The 21,728-nt window shown below is 38.9% G+C and overlaps 2 protein-coding genes across 2 annotated transcripts; both read left to right on the top strand.

The window, feature by feature from the left end:
• The first annotated feature begins 2,852 nt into the window (after positions 1–2,852).
• fabp7b (fatty acid binding protein 7, brain, b) lies at positions 2,853–5,581 on the top strand. Its single transcript, XM_088929239.1, has 4 exons — positions 2,853–3,010; positions 3,259–3,431; positions 4,332–4,433; positions 5,257–5,581. The coding sequence occupies exons 1-4, from the start codon at positions 2,938–2,940 to the stop codon at positions 5,305–5,307; spliced, it is 399 nt and encodes a 132-aa protein (XP_088785365.1). The 5' UTR covers positions 2,853–2,937; the 3' UTR covers positions 5,308–5,581.
• A 1,608-nt stretch (positions 5,582–7,189) lies between these two features.
• On the top strand, positions 7,190–20,691 carry smpdl3a (sphingomyelin phosphodiesterase acid like 3A). The gene is made up of 8 exons (XM_088908723.1): positions 7,190–7,365; positions 8,504–8,717; positions 10,800–10,944; positions 11,999–12,095; positions 13,240–13,403; positions 14,840–15,020; positions 16,080–16,204; positions 19,330–20,691. Exons 1-8 carry the CDS (start codon positions 7,248–7,250, stop codon positions 19,657–19,659), a joined length of 1,374 nt encoding a protein of 457 aa, XP_088764849.1. The 5' UTR covers positions 7,190–7,247; the 3' UTR covers positions 19,660–20,691.
• Positions 20,692–21,728: the final 1,037 nt, after the last annotated feature.

The following is a 21,728-nucleotide window of genomic DNA, read 5'->3' as shown; positions in this document are numbered from 1 at the left end:
AGCAGAACTGCTCCTGGGGAACACTAGCTCTTCTGTCAATGCGTACTCATGATACTTTTTCCATAGGTCAAGTTCATGTCATGAGTGCAAAGAGTAATCCTTCACAATTGCAACTCGACTTCCTGCTACTCATAACAAGCAGCCCACTGAAGCCCTGCAGGTGTGAGCCTGGTCAGTACCTGGATGGGAGACCTCCTGGGAAAAACTAAGGCTGTTGCTGGAAGAAGTGTTAGTGGGGCCAGTAATAATAATAATTAATAATTGCTTACACTTATATAGTGCTTTTCTGGACACTCCACTCAAAGTGCTTTACAGGTAATGGGGACTCCCTTCCACCAACACCAGTGTGCAGCCCCACCTGGATGATGCGATGGCAGCCACAGTGCGCAGAACACTCACCACACATCAGCTATCACTGGGGAGGAGAGCAGAGTAATGAAGCCAATTCATAGATGGGGATTATTAGGAGGCCATGATTGGTAAGGGCCAATGGGAAATTTGGCCAGGACGCCGGGGTTACACCCCTACCCTTTTCGAGAAATGCCCTGGGATTTTTAATGACCACAGAGAGTCAGGACCTTGGTTTTACATCTCATCCAAAGGATGGCACCTGTTTACAGTGTAGTGTCCCCGTCACTATACTGGGGCATTAGGACCCACATGGACCGCAGGGTGAGTGCCCCCTGCTGGCCCCACTAACACCTCTTCCAGCAGCAGCCTTAGTTTTTCCCAGGAGGTCTCCCATCCAGGTACTGACCAGGCTCACACCTGCAGGGCTTCAGTGGGTTGCCAGTTGTGAGTTGCAGAGTGATATGGCTGCCCATACCAGTAAACACAATGTTACGTTGTGTTTTCTTTCTTCTTTTTTCAGCATGGAATAAACCTATTACTTGTTCCTTTACTGTATACAGTAAAGACTCAGAAATTGGAAAAGAAATCAAGCCTAAATCCTCTGAGATCTTTTAAAAAATGCAATCAGAAATGCTTTAGGGAAAGCAGAGATCAGCATGTGCAAAACAATAGATAACAGTATAATGACAGTGAGATCCCAAGAGATCTGACTCGATGCCTGAAGTGCTGAAGCACGAGTTTTATTGATTTGAGATCTAGTGAACATTCCCATCCAAGTGTGTTGCCGTGAGACAACAGGAGAAACCTGGAAACAAAAAAAGCATTTCCTGCAGCACTCAAGCTTTCCAAAAGGACCTTCTGCAGGCACATGGACAGGTGCAGGGAAAGACTATTATTCTGCAGAAGCACGTATGATCAAACTATTAAACTTCCAGCCTCTCTCACTCTCACCTCACCTCTCATCTATGATCTGAACCTCACAGTGCCTTCTTTCTTTCTTTCTTACCAAAAACCCAAACACACATTGAAAATCTACCTCTACCATACATGTCAAAAGCTCACTCCCCATAATTTCTATCCCTTTATTTCATTCTGTTGATGCATGTTTTTGCACATAACCTGTTACCTTTTTGTTGTTTTGCACATTGCCTGTTGTTGTTTTGCACATTGGCTGTTGCTGTTTTTGCACATCGTCTGTTGTTTTTTGCACACTGCCTGTTGTCTCTGTCTTTCTTTTGTTATACAATTGTATTGTTGTTGTTGTTGTTTTTTTCTTGTACTACTTATGTCCGAGAGCTATCTAAATAGCATTTCGTTATACCATATACCTGTATATGAGTATAATGACAATAAACTTGAACTTGAACTTGATGATGCTACACTGGTACAGTATGTCTGTTTCAGTAATGCAAGGTAGGGTAACAGATACCTGGGAGCATAACCTAACCAGTAGCACACTTGCTTAAAGAAGGAGGCTCTTTGGGAATGCAGCTATGCTTATTCATACCGCATGCTAAACAGGATGGCCAACAAAATGCCTAAGCACAGTACATATACAGTAGGAACAGCAAGACCATTGCAGTAATGGGAGGTAAGATGTTTATTTAGATGAAGTTAGAAGTTAGAATACTGTTGTAGAATTATGCCATGGGGGGAGAGGGGGCATTACTGTGGCAAATGATAGGGCCACAGTTCTGATCTAAGATTCAAGTGAAACTCATGAAATAGGAGAAAATAGTGATGGACAGAGTACTTCTAAGATCTCAGTGAGTTCTTACTGCATGACCAGTCAAAATGAGTTAAAGTACTCATTCAAAGCATGGATTAAACTGGAATAGAACAAAGAATTCACTTAATGAGATAAATGTACCAGTTTTCCTATTTTTTTACAGTTTTTAAAAATAAAAATGATAAAACCTGTTGAGACCCAAATCCGAGGCGCACAAGCCGTTTGCCAAATACTCACGTGCCTGGCATGTGCCGAAATTTATAATTGATCTTGGACCAACGATTGTTAGCTGAAATAAAAGCAACATTTTCTTTTTTTGTTGTTTTAGAAATAGGTGTTCACAACGTATCAATAAATTACCCTGCGGTAAGAAAGTTAATCCATGTAAGGATTTAGGTTTACCAGTCCTTATTGGCCGATATTTTATTATTATTATTATAATTATTATTATATTGTGTGTGCATGTGTGTTGGGGGCGATGAACGTTCAGCTTTTTTAATCGCATGAGGAGATATTTCAGCAGTTTTTGAGTTTCTGAAGTACTGTATCTGTTACTCTACCACTAGTACATCAACATGCTAAAGCATTACTCGGTTTCAAGCCCCGAAAACATTGAATGAATAATACCCCGTTCTCACCATCTTTCCGGACCAATCACAGTCGCAGAAAGTCTGCCTCGTCCGCCAATGAGGGTGGCCACATTTCCTCCGGGCTCCGACTCCGCCCCCGTGCCTGGGTATTAATGCTAGAGAATGAGTCAAACGTGTACGAGTACCTGTGGGAAGATACAGTGTCTCTGTGCAGCGCATCAGTCTTCACCTCAAGGCTAGTCCCCGACAGCGGTCTTTGCACTCATCATGGTTGACGCCTTCTGTTCCACCTGGAAACTTGTAGACAGCCAGAACTTCGATGAGTACATGAAAGCTCTTGGTAAGGTTTGCGTATTTCACAGTATTTTATCTATTTATGGCGTAACACAGGAATATATGCATTTGTTTAAGCTTGCAATGTGTTGGTGTTCCTTATCATCTAATATTATATACGAGTTTCGAATAGCTCACATATCTACAATTCCATTGATCGTGCTGTCCGGAGTCTACTGCGACATTATATATTTTTTTCAGATGGTATCATTATAATTTGTATAAGATCTTTTTTTTTTCCAATTCCTTTTACAGGTGTTGGTTTTGCAACCAGGCAAGTGGGCAATGTAACTAAACCCACTATCATCATCAGCAAGGAGGGAGACAAAGTTGTTTTAAAAACGCAAAGTACTTTCAAAAATACAGAAATATCATTTAAACTTGGAGAGGAGTTTGATGAAACTACAGCAGACGATAGGAACTGCAAAGTAAGTGGCTTATTTGGATTCTAAAAGGTGGCTCAGACGTATAATATATCACAACGAATCAATATTTAATGCTTAGTGCATCTATACAGACTGCCCGTGTATAACACTATTCAGTGTGACTATGCACACACTTTTATAGAAATGGAAAAAATGTAATAATCTAATTATTTTTACTACATGGGAACCGAAGCATTGTCCTTAAAACTTATCATGCTCCCATGAAGCTTATTTCTAAATGCTAAGATCTTCGTGCACTATAAAAAGGGAGGCATGTCATATCTGTACACTTGCATATACATTTCAAAACCTGAAGCAACTGCGGACCGTTTCCTGTTACAAGTCCGTGTTTAAACGCCAAGTACTTGTAAAGTTTAATTTGGTTTTGTTAAGTTAATTTGAGCTGTTTATGCAGTTACTGTAGGGGGTGTATATACTGTACAGTAAGTGCATACTGTCCTACAGTAGCTTAATTGCGAACCAATAACCTAACCGCGGGAACAAAGTTATCTGAGAAACGAGAAAACAATTAAATACAATACCACGTTATGAGTTCTAATGTGTTTTTGAATGTATGAGTACTTTTGTTTTGAAACGCTTTCACATTTCCTGCCAAAAACAGCACCAGAACAGGGCGCAGCCTCATTTGCAAGAAGCAACTCAAGACGGAAAAAAAACCCTATTATAACGCACACCAACAGGGCTGTATACAGTAGATTGCAAAATCAATGAATAAGAGAATTTTTGCTTCTTTGCCATTAAAAATAAGACTTTTCGTTTCAGAAAAGGCATGGTCGACGTGTGTCGCGATTGTTCATTTAGAGGTTTGTCCTGCTGTACTGTTGAAGACATTCGGACGCCGCTGCAGTGAAAGTGTGTAACTGCTCCTTGTCGGTTTTGCAGTCTACTGTGAGCCTGGACGGAGACAAGATAGTGCATGTGCAGAAATGGGACGGCAAAGAGACGAAGTTCGTCCGGGAGATCAAGGACGGCAAGATGATCATGGTATTTTTTCCGTTAGTTTTTTTTTTATTAGGATAAAAGCCGAGGCGAAAATACTATGAAAATAATTACTTTTATTACTGTCACTAGAATACTTACTGATTATTAATTTCCTAGTTCCTAGTTTTTAGTTACCAAGAGACAGGTAAAGGTTTACTCCATGCTAGTAGATAAAGAAAAGAGACGCAGTGCTTCAACTTCACGTTGTGTCTTCTTTCAGCATGGAGTAAACCTGCACCTGCTCCTTAGCATTCTACGTGTGCGGACGCAGCTACGTACTCTAACATTTTCTTTAGTTATGAGAGTTGGTGATTCTAACCAGGCTTGTCCATGACTGCGTGTGAATCTTAACACCCCCCTGCATAAGAACGGTATCCTTGCTTACGGTGTACTGTACAACTTTATGGTTGAGGTCATTCCACATATTGTTACTTGCTTGGTGTTATTGAGAGTTACCGAGGTACTGATTTTTTTTTGTTCTTTTGTTTCTGTTATAAAGGTGATACCCACTGTAGGGCACAAGGGGATTTTTTGGGGGGATAGTTTTGAGCACTTTTTTAAATTAAGTGAGTTGGCGATTTTATCCAGGTTTGTCCATGACTGTGAATCGTAATATTCCCCTGCACAAGCAAGCTATCTGTGCACGGTTTTCAGAGGCTACAGCCAATGCATAGGCACATTAGAGTACACGTTTAAATAACTTAACAGCCAAAGCGTACATACATGTCTCAATTGGTGTTTGTTAAAGTGTAAATATTAATATTTTAAGAAACAAAGATATTTATTAAATTAATCGATAAGCTAACTTTGCCTTTCTGGGTTGCAGACTCTTAATTTTGGTGATGTCCAGGCTGTGCGCACGTACGAAAAGGCCTAAGTTCTGCATGGAGTGCTTCCTCTTCATGGATCCATCTCAGTCCTGTTTACTGGACTACAGTCAATAAAGCATTTTTGTTTACGGTTCGCATAGATTTGCACTTCACCTGCACAGATGTTTTATAATATGACTTGGGGAAATGTTTTTATAAGCAACTTTTATATAAAAATCTGTTAAGCACTTGTTTTGTTTCCAGTGACCTTAATTGGTTTTATACTAAGTCAACATTTGTGAACCTGTGCAAAACAGATTGAAATAAATTACAGCTCCTGGCTCTGCGGTGTCTGGTATCCCTTTTTCATTTTTACCCTGCATTGCTATTCTGAGCTTTAAAGAACAGTAGTGCCAAGATCATTTCAGTTCAAGTACAAATCAACGATTAGAACACAGAAGTCACCCAGCTGCTAGATTTAGTTTCAAAATTGGACTAAACTAACAATTTAATGTTAAGTTAAAAATTAACATTGGAGTCTATTGTCAATGGTCAGCAACTCTTTCTGAGCATTATATAATACAGAAAGTATTTCCAGATGCATCATGGTCAAGATACTGGTGTGGGAATTCAAGCATACAGTTTGGAGGTGCAGTAGCGCCAGCGCCAGGCACCTTGTTTTTGTGTTTTGCCACTTATGCCTGTTTCCGCAGGCTGGGAAAAGCGGAATGAGAGCACAGCACTCCCCTCGATCCGGAGGCTGACCTGTGGAAGGGGTGACCCCAGCAGTGCTCATGCCCTTTTGGACAGCCGGTGGGTTGGGGGCAAAAATGTACAACAGCAGTGTTCACATTGAGGACTGGATCCCAGACGTTTTCAGTTTTGAGTCCAGATCCCTAATCACTGCTGCTGTATGTGGCTGTTATGAAGTCACAGATGTTATTTGACTGAATACTTGTGACCTGCGCTCCCCAAACTTCCATTTAAGTTTGGCTCCCTACAATATTTTGCTGACAATTCTTAATGCACAGCTTGAAAGGAGCTATGACTAACATTCTTATCTGTATAACGTTTACAGATAGGCTGATAAAATCCCAGTACTGTAGCTTTTTTTAAAGAATAATAAGCATGCCAGAGTTTTTGAGAAACACCCCCCCCCCCCCAAAAAAAAAAAACAACAACAACTGGTTTTAGCAGAATAATTTGTTTTTAACCAAAAGACTTCATTCTTTCATTCATTAATGAATGCCTTTATTTAGATCGTGGGTTTGCTATTTAAATTTGATGTTAAATGAGTTGTAAATCAGACACTGCTTGTGTTAGGTGTCTCACTACTGGGCTCAATTACTATGAGAAATCAAAAGGCCTAACAGAAAGCATAGAGACTGTACGATTGGTTCCCACGTGAACGTTTTAAATACAAATACAACCGTCACATTTAGATCTGGAGGAGTTGGAAGCTCCTGTGAATCAAGCACAGCACAGATTTGGGCACTTTAGGGTTAAAATGTTGTTTCTTCGTTTTAGGTACATCTTTAAAATACAGAAAGAAGTAATGGATGCTCACGATAATACAAAACTTAATAACGAACTTTACCGTCTGCACAGGATTTAACCCTGTGCAACAAATGTGAGACTTGACCTATTAAGAAACCAATGTGCCACACGTAGTGTATGGAGGTTTTAACACATATGTGGTCAAGACTGTTGCATTTTCATGAAGATGTCAGACATATATTTCGTGTTGTAGCGGTGAATATGATGAACTTTCGATTTATGTTCAGAATAACGGCAAAAAAAAATGTGGAAATGCATTTTGCAGCATGTGCACGATTCAATGACAGTGCACCAGCCTGTTTCACAAGTACGGAGCCGTTTCTCAACTCCTGTCTAGGACCGCAGATCGCAGGCTCAGCCGTCACATGACCGAGAAGGCTTCCTGTTTGAGTCACATGAGCCGGGTATAGAGACGTTTACACATGTAAATATCATTTAAGTTGCAGGGGCAATGAAAATGGTACAACGTGAGTTAATTTACTGTCTCTGCCTCTTCGGCCTGGGGGTCAGCCTGCCGGTTTCAGCGGCTCCACTAAATAGTCGCCCACAGATCCCTGTCGGACTCATGGGTGAGTGGAGAAATTAGACAGCAGGAGACATTAGACATACCTGTAACAGAGGGGCATTTTAATTAATTATGCAACAATGGGGTATATAAGCGAAAGGTTTTAAATGTCAAAGAAAGATCACTCTCTACAGAGGGGCACCGGATAGCTGCAGTAATAGGATTTTGTAGGCAGTGCTGTACAGAACGTGCCTGATAATATGAAGACCTGTAAAGCATTCAAATAAAAGTGAATGCGTGTATTAAACATTAATAAACTATTCTGTTATCAGAATTAAACAACTATCAATGACAGTTATATACTACATGTTTGAATATATATATACACTGTATATTGTGTAGGATGTGTTATATTAATTGTGTCACTGCTACTACAGTAGTTGTGAAATCAGCGATTCAGCATATATCTCACTTATGGTGTATTAGTCAGATTTGATATAAACCACGTCTTCACTTCCTTTTTTTCATTTTTCTAAGCCAGCGAAACATTATTTTTTAGAACACATATACATACTGTTTGCATACACAGTGGTATGCACAGTATGTAGTCATTATACAGTACATTGTGAACACTTGTCTAATTCTAGGTTGTAATGCAGGTATGGAGTAAATGACTTTTACTGTAAATCACTTGTCTGGCTAGATATCTGTAACCAAAATTATTCTGATTGTGCTGTCACCACTACAGTCCAGTAATAATACAAGATCATGCCATGACAAAGCTTGAAATTTCCCTTAACTTACAAATTAGAGTTACTAAACAGCGAAAAAAAAGACTAGTTTTCTTGCTGGATGTACACATGCTTGTTCAAAAGCACCTGTGCTCTTTGTAATTAAATCTCTTGGTAAAACTGAAAGTAATATTTGTAGAGCCTAGCTCTTTACTTCACAGAAAGGGGAATACAGATCTAAAGAAAAAAATAACTTTAGTTCCTATGAATTGTGTAAGTGGGGAATTTCCTGTGTTTGATTATTGTTTTCTACTTTTGAGTTTTATACAGATAGTATTGTCACCAATCTATATTCTCCAGATGGTCATCTATGATCTCTCTGAGCACGTCGCTGCAGATGCAGTGTGCTCCGGTTGACAGTAAAATTTGGTGTTGATCCTGCTTGAATGCGCTGTGACATCCTTTCAATAGGTGGGTTTTGGCACGTGTCAGACTTGCATTTGGATCCGACTTACCACCTCACTGACGACCACACCAAAGTCTGTTTGTCATCTAAGGGTTTCCCAGCCAAGAACCCTGGGGAGTTTGGGGATGTCATGTGTGACTCACCTTATCAGCTCATTCAGTCAGCCTTTCAGTTCATGAAACAAGTGGACCAGGACCCAGATTTTATGATTTGGACAGGGTATGTATTTTCCCTCAGTCTGTTTAATATCAATAAGAAGCCATGCATATTGTCCTGCTTTCAAATGCATCATATACAGTATAATGGCAGCCATAATAATAGAATTGAAACATAGAGCAAAATGGTTAATGAACATGTGCTTAGTCATCTTAAAAACATGGTGGATTTTATACTGATGTTCAGAGAATTTTAACTTCTAAGGTTCTCCTGATGTAATCTATCCCATTTGTAGCACTGATCACTAAATTTTAGATGGAGGATCTCACATGGCTGATCCCAGTAGATATGTAAAATGCTATAAGATGGATTATTAATATTCCAGGAATATAAAACAGGGGTCACCAATCCTGTGTCTGAGGTTTTCCAGCCGTCTTGAAAGCACCAGCAGCAAAAGAGCTGGGAAAACTGGTAAAATGATCCAGACAATAAGGAGCTGATTAAAGTTCAACTGAAATGTAAATCTCTAAACATAGCAGGCCTCTTGGACCAGGGCAGGGGATCCCTGATATAAAGGGGTATAAAACAAATATCAGACTTATAAAAGCCTTGATGCAAAGGCTTTAAGTTATCTTGATTTCTTGCGTAAAATTAATAAACTCAAATAAAAGTAAGCATCTGATTATGGGGATGTTTCTCATCAGTAGGTGAAGCTTGTCTGTACTGAGAAGAATATGGATTGTGTAAAGTTCATGTGAGTCTTTAAGGAAATCCTTCTTGATTCAGGAAAACATGGTCTAAAATTCCTATTTCAGCAGGGCAATAGTTAGATAGATTTTGCCAGGACAAATGGACACATCTGCAACCATCCTACTGTGGAAAGCTTGAAGAGGCCTGTCTGAAAATCCTGACAACAGCAATAACTGCTAATATGACGTCAAATGGATATTGACTTCAGATAGTGGCTGAATATTTATGCATTCATTGAATTTCACTTTGTAAATTGCTGACATTCAGTCGTCTTCACATAAAACAGTGTTAAGTTTGATCATTTTGGTTTTGAATAAAAAATAAAAATAAAAATCATGTTATTTGTAATTCATCAGAAAGTGCTGTCATTGGCAAGAGGTGAGTACACTTACAGGGGACTGGAGCAAGCGTCCTGCATTAGATCGTATATTGTCCATCCATCCCATTCATCCCATACAGGGTGGCATTGAGCTGGAGTCTGTCTGGGCAAGCAGCAGGCACAGGGCAGGATACACCCTGGATGGGACACACAGGCACACACAGACAGAAGACAACTAACCTACCAGCATGTCTTTGGACTGTGGGAGGAAACCCACCCAACCAGGGAGAACGTACAGACTCCACGCAGATAGGTCCCCAGGGCCCCAGCGATGAGAGGCAGCAGTGATAACCACTGTGCTACCATGCTTCCCAATTGCATATTATAAATTGTACTTTCATAGTAAATCCTTAACAGGTTTGCTATATTTCATGGTTAATATTCAAAGCTTTGGCACCTTTTATTAAAAAAAAAACTTTCACCCTTGTTAGTTGGAATGGATTGGGCAGTTAATGATGCAGTCAAATGATTTATGACTATAATACATAAATATGCCTGGTGTCTACAATGTATCACTTGTGCTAGTTACTCCATTTTTGTGGAAATGCCAAACCAGACCTCCTGTGGGAAATGTCATGTAGCAACGTTTATCACCAGTGAGGTATGTGAGTGCATTCTGCAACAGTGAAGATGAAAGGGTGTGCATCATCTCAAGAAACCCTGAACATTTTCTGTCTCAGTTCATCTTGAGGACTATGGAAAAGAGGAGAGTAATTCCTATTACTATTACGAGGAGTTGAGACCTATTACTAGAGTGAGCCACTGTGCCTTAATAAGGTTCGAACACAGTGTCCTGCACCTGTTTAATCCGTGTTAAGCTGCGAGTGTATTAGCATGACTTCTGTTTATTTGACAGAATTACACAGCCTGAATGTCTAGCTGTTGCATTCAGACTAACACATGAACAATCCCGGATAAGTAGATTCTGAAGCATCTTAAAAGCCGGTTTGTCCATCATTCTTTTCAATTTAGGACATAGTTAAACATCTGCTAACTAACTGTGCTTTGTGTTCCAGGGACAGTCCTCCACACGTTCTGGTAAAAGAGCTTTCCACAGAAACTGTGATAGAGGTTATCCGCAACATGACTCATACCATTCAGGAATTCTTCCCAAGCCTCCCAGTCTATCCTGCACTTGGGAACCATGACTACTGGCCGCAGGTATTTCAAGCTATGACCTGCCCTAATGCTCGGATGAAGCTCTTATCTTCTGTAGTGCACTAGAGGAATATTTCAAAATATAGCATGTCTGAGCATTAAAGCTGCTGTAAAAGTGTTTTTTTTGTCCATGGGTCCATGAGTGAAATTGCATTTAGATATTACAGTTTTTATTGCATGGCTTTCTATTTTAGTAATTCGTGACCTGTATCTAATATCTCTTAGTAAGCAATTATTTAATAACCTTAATTACATCTTTTTACCCCAGGGCATGTATTTCATTATTCTTCAGTACCTGTCATAGTGTGCTGTTATCTTCCTGGGAAAAGAGCTGTTTGAGACTGGTGTATGGCTCTCTGGGAATGGTGTACTAATGAGAGAAGAGTAGATATTGCAACGTTTTATCTTTTTAATGTTTTAAATCATGCCTTTTGAAAGCATTGTTTCATAAGGTGACGTGTTGTATTTGTTACACAAAAAGAAACAAAAACAGAGAAAGATAATTATATCCTTTATTCACCACTGTAAATGTGTGTTTCCAGCACCTATCATTTCAAATGGTTGGGTTGGATCCTAATGAATGCGACAGAGGGATGGATATGTACTGCAGGGAGTATTTGGTGTGACTCACCTAGCTGAGGACCTGCAGCCCCGCCGTGAGGACAGGCTGCCCAGACCCCCTCCCCTTGTGCGGAATGAGCCAGGGAGCTGCAGGAAGGGTGTGGATGGGGAGATGGGCTGTGTGTGAGAGAGATATGCAACAGGGAGTCTTGCCAGTGAGACTTATATACCTAGGAGAGCTGAAGTGTGTGAGTTAAGGACCGAGCTTTCCTCCTGAACTTCTGTTCTAAGCTCCTTATGAGGAAGAGAAAATATCACACTGTTTATTATTAAGGTAAAAACGTGATTGCACATGTGAGCATATACTGTTAGCATCATGCTACTGGAAACTGATCATTTTCATCAAGAAAACCCATTATAACATGCCGCGACAGTTTAAATTGGATGTGAAAGTGTTGGCTGTAGTGGTGGTCTGTCTCTGTGTTCCATTGTTCAGGACCAGCTCCCAGTTTCCACTAATAAGATTTACCAAGCTGTGTCTGACCTCTGGGAGCCATGGCTGCAACCCGAAGCCCTCGAGACACTGAGAAAAGGTAACGAGCCCAGTAAAAGGCTTCATTAGCTCCACTGATGCTGTTTTTCAGCCTTCCAGCACCAAGACTCTTCTAAAATCACTTATAAATCATCACCCAATTGCATTACCTTATTTATCTCAATTAACCATTTAACTACTGAACCCGTATGCTTGCGTACAGTGTAGATAAACAGCGTTTGCTTCAGTTGAAAAGATTAAAAACAGTGAGCGCAGTAACATAATTAAGATGCAGTAGCTTACATAAAAGCAGAATGAAGAGGAAAAAATAACAATAGGCAGCTCACAAGGAGCACGATACCTACAGTACAGTATATTTAAACTTCGGTGAAGGAAAGTGTCATCCAGGGTGTTAGGTTTTGTTGTTCACTTTAATCACTCATGTTTTCTTTCAGATTGATCCTGCTGCTAAGTGTGTTGTTACTTTTTGCAGCAACATTACTGTAGGCTTTAACACAGTCTGTTTATGGTGCTGTCTTTGCTATGCAGCTGTTGTGCAGATGGTTGGTATGCATTTATGATTCCTCAGTTTTACTGTATATTTCATGGACTCTTAACTTTATGACTCTCAGATCACTGTATTTGATCAACCAGACTCTTGTCATGCATCCCAGTCTGAGAAAGTGGAGTTTCCAGACTTTGTACAGTACATCCTTCAGCAATGTTTTCATGGTATTGAGTGAAATCTCCACACAGCCTGAGTATAAACCCGTGATTGGTATGCTGTTCTGCAGCAGTGTTTGTGCTGTGTACATTGTGTTGTGCATGGCTCAGAATGATTATGATTATGGGTGGAGTGCAGCCTCGCTATATGAATCTCTCAGATGTTCTTTAAAACATATTTTCCAGTATGGACAATGTTTAAAACTTTTTTTTCATGACTGGTACTGACTTGTCTGGTTTTGCACAATATTTGCCTATATATTACTACTCTAGAGTTACAATGACAAATTAAATTATTTGTTTGAATATACTGTAGCTTGATTGGCCACAAGCTTAATTGAAGAATTGTCATCGTAAGCTTTGATCATATATCTGGCAGAGAAATAAAAGCTTTCATATATCTTGATTTAAGAAGTAATAGATTTAAGAAGTGATTTAAGAACAACCTCAGTTCTCTTGATTTGTATTTTTTTTATTTTCAGGTGGTTTCTATACACAAAAAGTGATGCAGAATTTGCGGTTGATCAGCCTTAACACCAACCTGTACTACAGCCCCAACGATGTTACCATCAACATAACTGATCCAGCGGGGCAGTTTGAGTGGCTGGAACAAACATTGGAACAGTCTCTGCAAAACAACGAAAAGGTAAAATAACAAACGAGACAGACAAATTTTAACTCAGCAAAAGGGCGTTTTTTCAGTAAATGTCTGAAAAAATGTCAGCAGAAACAGTCTGAGTGGATGAGATGTATTTTGAGGTGTTTAGATCTTTGCAGCACTGGTGGAGATACACAGTCTTCCCTCACCAAACAGAACCTATTCATGCATGGCTTCCTTATCGAATCCCAGTCTTCTCAGCTTTGCGAAAGCCTTGCTCATCCAGGTTTGGGCTGCGGAGACTTTGAAAAAGCGCGCAGCTTCTCCACTAACTCATGACGCCAGCTTGCCTCCCTCACACTTCTCTTCAGCTTTTGTGCTGTAATAATTCAAACACAACATATTTTATTACTTTCATGTGCTGAATTATAACTCACATGACTATATTTGTCATTTTTAAGGGGAAAATCTATAAGTAACGTTGCCATTGATGGGTTTAACTCAGACCCTGGGAACCTATTTCCCTTGTACTCAACTCCCAAGTACTCAACAGCTGCAGATTTGTAAAGCATGTTGGTTCTCGGGAGTGTCACCCCTGCAGCTGATGAGGCAAGGCTGTATTTTGAAATGTGGGGGTCACACCAAGCCTCTCTGCATAGACGTTTGTCATGCTAACTAATTTATGGATGGCAACTCAACACGTGTGCCTTCCAGTCTTCTCCATTGCAGTTCTTTGTTGCAGCCATGTCCTTAATATATTATATATTGATCCAGCTAATTATCAATTGAAGAGCTGGTTGGAGCAGAAATCTTGAAAGACGCACATTGGTAGGGCCACAGGTTATACGGTGTTCTAAAAACAGAATTAAAGAAAATATTAGGGATTTTGTTTTACAAATTTCTGTAATAGTAATAGAACACAGCCTTACCAATGTGTGTAACCTCAACTCTGCAAGTTATGATGTAAGTTTCTCTCAGGTAGAGCTCCTTTTTTTGCCTTTTCTGATAATGATGCAGCTGATTGTAGTGAAATTGTTTGTACTGTGCTTTGGCTTTTTGCATGACATAATTCCTTCTTGGGGTTCTGATACAATATGAGAAGGCTTGAGAGTGGAGTGGAGATTACAGTGTGAGTAATGAATAACGATGTGAGCCATAATGAATAACATTAGCACCCGAAAAAAAAGGTTCCACAGCCGAAACGTTGTGTTTACATTGTGTTTATGTTTCTTTTCATCTCTTTACAGCATGGAATAAATCTTTACTTGCTCCTTTGCAACATTAGCACTATACATAGAAGTACAATCAAGTTTTATTTGAAGGCATTTGATGTGATAGAGAATAGTATAAAAAGGATAAATTATTATTATGTTTCTATAAATAATACAAATATAGTTTATGAGCTCTGCATTGTTCCAGAAAACATATCCCTCTATTTCTTTGGAAATAGAAGATCCACATGTTGTGTGTACTTTCTTTGGAAGGTGTACATCATTGCACATGTTCCTGTGGGTTATCTTCCCTATGCAAGAGATACCACTGCGATCAGAGAGCACTTCAACGAAAGACTTGTGAAAATATTTCGCAGTTACAGTGCTGTTATTGCTGGTCACTTCTATGGTCACACTCACAGAGACAGCATAATGGTTCTCTTGGATGATGAAGGTACATTAATTCATTGTGTCTGATATTGTCACTGCATTTACTGTATGTGTGTGTAGATACTGTGGCTGGTCTCAGGAAAACATGCACAGAAATGAAGGTGGGATTCTGCTATAGCTCTGAATTCTTTCTTATGTTTTTTTTTTGCTTCAAAGTTAACTTTCTCATATCTTTTTAGTTTTACAGTTCCTTTATTTTACCTTTTTACTTAAGCATTTCACTTTGTTCCAAGGTATAGAATATGTGAATATTATAGATTTATAAAAAATTCAGGTATATTTACCCATTCATATAAATAATTTAACTCATAATTAAATATTGATGACTGTATTTGGGACAGAGAGTAGAAAGTTCCTGTGCCACTAATCAGTAAATGAAACTACTGTATTCCAAATTTATGCATTAAACCCTGGTGTCTAAATTATTAATTGGTTCTGCTGGAACGTTGGTCAAATGCAAAATAGAAAACCACAAAACTAATAGTTTTTTATTGACAAACATTCCTATTGTCTATGTTCTTTTATTTTTTTTATAAGTATTACTGTCCATTGATTTCTTGTGGAAAGTTTCAGGAAAAATCTCTTATCTCTAATCAGGAAGACCTGAAGTATTCTATATCAGTTAGGTTTACTGGTTTACAGGTTTGCCTTATATATGACTTTACACCCCTGCTATGTATCTTGTTAGATTTATACTTTGGTCTGAAGAGGTTCGAGTTCGGAGCATCTTCAAGCTGCATAGGAACGAATAGAGGTTAATTCCACTCTGATCTTGCCCTTTCTCTGATGAAGGCTCCGTAGCAGACTTTTCAGCATGGAATTGACCTCTGTTCTATTAGACTTTAGTTTCACAATGTTTGCAACAAGTATGTTTTGTTCTTTAGTTAATCAAAAACACTTAAGTTTTAAAGTACGTATCCACAACTATAATATTGAATATGTAAATGGTTAGTGCTGTTGTATACAGCATATTTGACCACATTAACGGTACTTAACAGTGTAAATGGCGTCTTTAATGCATCTTTTATTCTCCTGTTGCTTCATGCTATTTTTTGCTTTGAAGGCCATCCTGTTAACTCACTGTTTGTGACACCAGCTGTAACCCCCATCAAAAGTATTCTTGAAGCTGACACAAACAATCCAGGTGTTCGCTTATATCAGTACAACTCTCAGGATTACAGCTTGCTGGTAAGAAAAAGCACATCATTTTCTGCTAGATGCGTCTGCCTACAAAGTCACCCAGACTATCTTAACATTCAAAGACTAGTAACTGATAAATGCTTACTGAGTATACAGTCCTAGTACTCAGAAATGTGCCTCTTTGAGCAGACATTGTCTTGCATGTTTTAAAAGGGTTTGTAATGACCATATTGTAATCATTACAAAGTACTGATCTAGACTTGGCAAGCTATTGGATGTGGGCCTTTTTAAAGGGATTGCTGTTTTGTTAACTTGATTTAATTTAATTATTGACATGCAAATGTTGAAATGCTAGGGTACAGAACTCTGTTATCCAGACTACAGTAATCTTGCTGGATGATTAAAAAAATCTGTAAATGGACAGAACACGAATCAAATGCAGTACTCTCTAATGTTTTACCAAAGAGCAAATAGCATGACAGCAGGTGTCTGGGAAGAAGTAAATTAATGTTTTGAAAAAGGAAAGCCCTATTTCTTATAATGACGTACAGTATGATGCCTTGGTACTGCTGAAAAAAAAAGTATGTTTTGCCATATAAATGATAGCACTGGTCGTAATGTTCAATTTGATAGTCTTTTACCCCTGTGAGCTAGAGCAATGTAAAGGAACCGTGATTTTTATTTATTTGCTATTCCTGGCTGTGCTTTTTAGGCAGTGGTCCAGGGCACAATCCTTAAGACTAGCAGACAGGAGCTGTTAAAAGCTTTATTGTGCTTCTAGCTGAGAGCTAGAGAATCTGACAGTAGTTGGATTTTAGCCAGATTCTCTCGGTCCATTAAGTACATCCAAACGGGAATCTTTAGTTAACGCTGTACTGTTTTCCATGGCTACAAAATCTTTTTGTTTGTTTAAATGAGGATCAGCACACAACATTAAATGCTCAGAGATATGGAGTTCTTTAGAGAGGTAACACAGTTTTTCATAGCTGTCAGTGTTACTTGAACACAACATGCTTGATGTTTAGCAATGGCAAGTGGCCTGTCACTCATAATTCAGTTATCAAATTATTTTTCCCCACGGAGGGTAATGTTGCCAGAACACTTTAAACTGTGAATTCTGAATGGATGCTTCATCTAATCCCATAATTCTGGGCTATGGCTTCTGTCATTGCTTGGCTTTTGTTTTTGAAAATAATCTCATACCAACAATCTTCCTGTATGAGGTGTCTATAGTTTACCATTCAGGGTGTACGGGGGCATACTGTATACTGTCAAATAGCAATGTGCCTGTTTGTAACTAATGTAGTTTCTTCCTACAAACCCCTTCAGTATCAGGAAAGTCAGCAGTGGCCGTCACCATTAAAACCAACATCATAACAGATTTGGTTTATTGATATAACAGTTGATGTAACGGTGACAAAACGTAGACAATGGGCAGAAAGTATGAGGGAAAACAAATGAAGACAACTTTGAGTTAAGATAAGTGAATAAGTAAAAAAATAAATGCCCAGTGCAAGTGAAAAACAAATGTGCACAGCATCCCAAAAGTAAACTCCAAAACTCACTTTGTGCATCTACATTTTGTTGGGAGAACAGAGTTAAATAGTGAGCATCAAAAGAAGCTTATCGGTCACTTTATGCTTGTATGTTGCAAGAGAAGTATACAGGATTGATTAAATGTTTCACTCATCATTTTGATTAAGTGATAATTCATGACTGGCTATGACAGACCTGAGTGACTTTGATTGTAGCATGAGCACCTAAACACCTCATTAGTGAGAGAGTTGATTGGGCGTAGTGATGAGGTGATTTAGCTTGTTGAGTGTCAAGCCTGATGAAAATCAAGAAAGTAATTGGAGAGAACAGTTCTCTAGAGCCCTTGGTGTGTTGGAGACCGGACAAAGGCATTGCACTGTCACTCAGCATGTGGGGCAGGGGTCCCCAGTGCTGGTCCTGGTGACCCCCACACCCGCTGTTTCTCGTTCCAGCCCACCGTCACCAGATCTTTGAAAGCTTACCTGATCTAAGAAATTGCATGTTGTTTCTATTTGCAAGTTTGGATTTTATGCCACTTACTGTACAAACTACAACGGTTTAACAATGTAAGAAACAGTTCAGAGATTAATCTTATTTTTATTAAGTCAATAAAGGGTTTGACTGTGTAACTTAAGGCTCAGCTGGTACGAACACCAACAGGTGCGTGTGTCACCAGGCCCAGTATTGGGAACCACTGATGCAGGGTGCTCTCGGACAGTTATTTCGAATATGGTCTGTGAACGATCATCCGCTGTCCAAGAAAACGCCTTGCTGTGATCAATGGGGAGGTCAAAACATGATGATCTGTGCAGGAGTACCTAGTTGCTACAGAACGTCACTTGTAGCGACTGGGGGCCACACGATCACACCGCGCTCCATCAGTCAAGTCCTGGGATCTCTGCTCTTCCTGTGGGCACATCCTGGTGGGATGATGACCCAGCAGGACAACAAACATCCTCCTACTGCTCATGTAGCAACCGCTTGCCTTGAGGCGCAGCACTCTAGGCCTCAAAGACCAGTGTCCAGGCTCTCCGAGAGGCAGGGGTCTTAAACCCACAAGATAGCATCCACAGCCTACTGCAAAGCTTGTGTCATAGATGTCCTGGATGTATTGTTCACAGCAGTGGCTTACATGTTAACCAGCAACATGAATTTCTGTCTGTGTCATGTCTGTTCAACAAAGTGTCATTTCACCAGCTCTAACAAGTTGATCATTTTCTTTGTCATACCTGGGAATGTGTTGCAGTTGGAAGTGCAAAATCTTGATTTTTGATGCTCAGTGTTTTAACCTCAAGGATAATTACAGTGAATGGCTTTATAAGGTTAGTAATTAGACATCCAGTAGGCTTGTGTAAGGAAATCATTAGCTTGTTTGAATGAGTGACATTCACATCTCAAAAAGAAGACAAAGGGCAATAGAACCTTATGAGGAATATCTCCACCTAAACGTTGGTATTACAAGGGTAATAGTTGGTGTAAAATGACATAAAATATAGATATTAGGTACAATAACATACATTAATTCTTTTCAGCATAAAAAGTGCTTTTCATTATGGTTCATGGTGTCAGACATTTTACAGATAGTGTTTATCATATTTTATTCTTCAGTTTTGATCTACCTTTCTTTATTTCTCAAGGACATCTGGCAATACTTCTTGAATCTCACAGAAGCTAACGAAGAAAAGAAATCAGACTGGAAACTTGAATACATAATGACCAAAGCCTTTAACATAAAGGATATTATGCCAAAGAGTTTGTATGACCTTGCTGTTAATTTTGCGAAGCCACATAGTAAAGAATTCCAGAAGTACTTTAATCACTTTTTGGTAAGCTACAATGATAAAATTGTTTGTGATGGGAGCTGTAAAATCACTCAGTTGTGTGCTATACAGTTCTTAGACCACAATAATTACTCCGGGTGTATCAAAAGGGAAAAAGAAAAAAAACTCTTGAGGAATATTTTATAAACATACTGCAGTCAACTGTTTGTTTTTTTAAACAGCAAATTTGATCATCATTTTACTTAACTGCCATTGATTAAAGGATAACTAAAGGATAATCAGTTCCAATCACCGTTGTAAGGGTGGAGGGCTCAGCTGTAACCTGTTTATATCTGGTGTGTTTCAGGAAATATATACCACGCTTGAATTTGCAATTGTACACCTCTGCAGAGGTTTGGGTTTTGACAGGATGTCGGTGATTTCAAACGTTTCTAAGTGCTCTGTGCCATTTTCTGGGAGGAGGCTCTAGCCCTGGAGAGCAGCACTTCTGAAGGTTTTTTATACATAACCTAAATCCTCCAGAGGCCTTGACCTGAAAACAATAAAGCAGAAAAAGAAGAGAAAATTTTTGTTACACTTTAATAACTGCTCAGTAATGGGAAGTATTTAGAAATGAAAATCAGGAAAGTTATGTGAGCTTCTGTCAAAAATGTATAGATTTAAATATAAAAGGTGTCAAAGTGCCTTTTTAATTGAACTTTGCTAAAATTCACTGGCCTTTTTTGCGGGGGGGTGGGGGGGGGGATGCTACTGGATTGTGATTGCAGTGAACCTGTAAGATTTAGGGGCATTAAAGTATATATTTGGGTTTGTATGTAAAAGCATTTAACTGCAACTCTCAATACAGTATAGTATACATTTTCATATACTGTATTAAAGTTGATTAAGATATGCATTCTTTTATCATAATCTTCTTTCCATGTTCTCTGTGTTTTCGTACAGTACTGAAGAAAGAGAGAACACTCAAGTGGGAATTCTGAGAAATAAGTGATTATGTATTAATTAATATCCATATTTTCTGGTCTTGGCCAGAAGAATTGGGACATTATGTACAGTCAATGTTCTCCCTAGGAGAAAACAGTCGAACATACATTTTAGTCTCTGCATACCTCAAATTAAGTTGATATACAATATTTCCATATTGAACACTTTTGTGTGCGGGAAAACTCAGGTTTAGTTTCATCTGTGTCATGAATAAAGGTGCTATTTTTTAACCTCCTCCTTTAACATGTAGTGCATTCTTTCCAGCTTGAGCACTGACGTGCAATTACTCTGCACAGTTTGGAGAATGTGTGTCTTTTTTCTCAACAACAACAAGAAAAAAATAAAAGGAATACAAGATCAAATCACATAAGAGGGGGAATCAAATATGTTAGTGTCTTTGTATACAAATGACAAAACCATGAGTAATCACAACATTGTATGGTTTGATGTAGACTTGGAGAATGTATGGTCCAAAAGAAAAGGGTGAGAATTTCAGGATTGTGGGCTTTAAAGGAATGAGATGGAGTTTAGCAGAAGTACAGTGGGATAATGTGAATTAGAAGAAAATGTATGACGGCATCCATCCCAAGTGTAAGTAAACCAAAGTCTAGAAGGTAGTAGGTTAAAATGGTATTACAGGTCAATTATGAAAAGAATATCAGAAGGAAAAAGCAATTAAGTAATTGAGAAAAACAGCAGCAGTTAAAGGAATGATAGTACAATACATTGCGTGCTTGTAAAAAGGATATTAGGAAGTAGAAAATAATATTGCAGCAGAGAAAAAAAACAACATTTTTTTTCAGTATGACTCAGCAAAAAGGACAGTACCAATGAAGTAAAGTGTCCCAAAGATAGAACTGGAAACATGGGAAATGTCTAATACATTAACTACATAATTTCACTTTTCTTCTAACGGGGAAAGACTATACAACATTCCCGAGGAAAGCCAAAATTAAAATTAAAAGTAGACGTGACAGGAACTAAAAGCGCTTACAGAAAACGTCTCCATGGACTGATGGTCTTTTACCCATTGTACTTAAGCGATAGATACGGTGAAGTTTTCTGTTCAGTTCTGCAAGGTTTATCTATGACGTAACATAAAAAGACAGCATGTGACTAAAAGAGGAGGGAGGGCAAAAAGTGTGCAGTACAGATTGCTTAAAAACCGACTGAATTCCAGACCCAGTGAAAGTATCACAAATTGCTCCCAGAAGACATTTGCATCTCACAGACTTAACTGAGGATTGTTAGGTGCAGGGGATAGAAGGGAC

The sequence above is a fragment of the Atractosteus spatula genome, chromosome 2 (genome assembly GCF_055471065.1).
Source record: "Atractosteus spatula isolate fAtrSpa1 chromosome 2, fAtrSpa1.hap1, whole genome shotgun sequence".
Lineage (NCBI taxonomy): Eukaryota > Metazoa > Chordata > Actinopteri > Semionotiformes > Lepisosteidae > Atractosteus > Atractosteus spatula.
The sequence above is the reverse complement of the archived record's forward strand: the minus strand, read 5'-3'. Positions and strand labels throughout refer to the sequence as shown.

Excerpts from the sequence above, each read along its gene's own strand:
- fabp7b (XM_088929239.1), top strand. The coding sequence starts at position 2,938 with ATGGTTGACGCCTTCTGTTCCACCTGGAAACTTGTAGACAGCCAGAAC. Across the intron at positions 3,011-3,258 it reads TGAGTACATGAAAGCTCTTG|GTGTTGGTTTTGCAACCAGG; the intron begins GTAAGGTTTGCG and ends TTCCTTTTACAG. Across the intron at positions 4,434-5,256 it reads AGGACGGCAAGATGATCATG|ACTCTTAATTTTGGTGATGT; the intron begins GTATTTTTTCCG and ends TCTGGGTTGCAG.
- smpdl3a (XM_088908723.1), top strand. The coding sequence starts at position 7,248 with ATGAAAATGGTACAACGTGAGTTAATTTACTGTCTCTGCCTCTTCGGC. Across the intron at positions 7,366-8,503 it reads GATCCCTGTCGGACTCATGG|GTGGGTTTTGGCACGTGTCA; the intron begins GTGAGTGGAGAA and ends TCCTTTCAATAG. Across the intron at positions 15,021-16,079 it reads GGTTCTCTTGGATGATGAAG|GCCATCCTGTTAACTCACTG; the intron begins GTACATTAATTC and ends TTTGCTTTGAAG.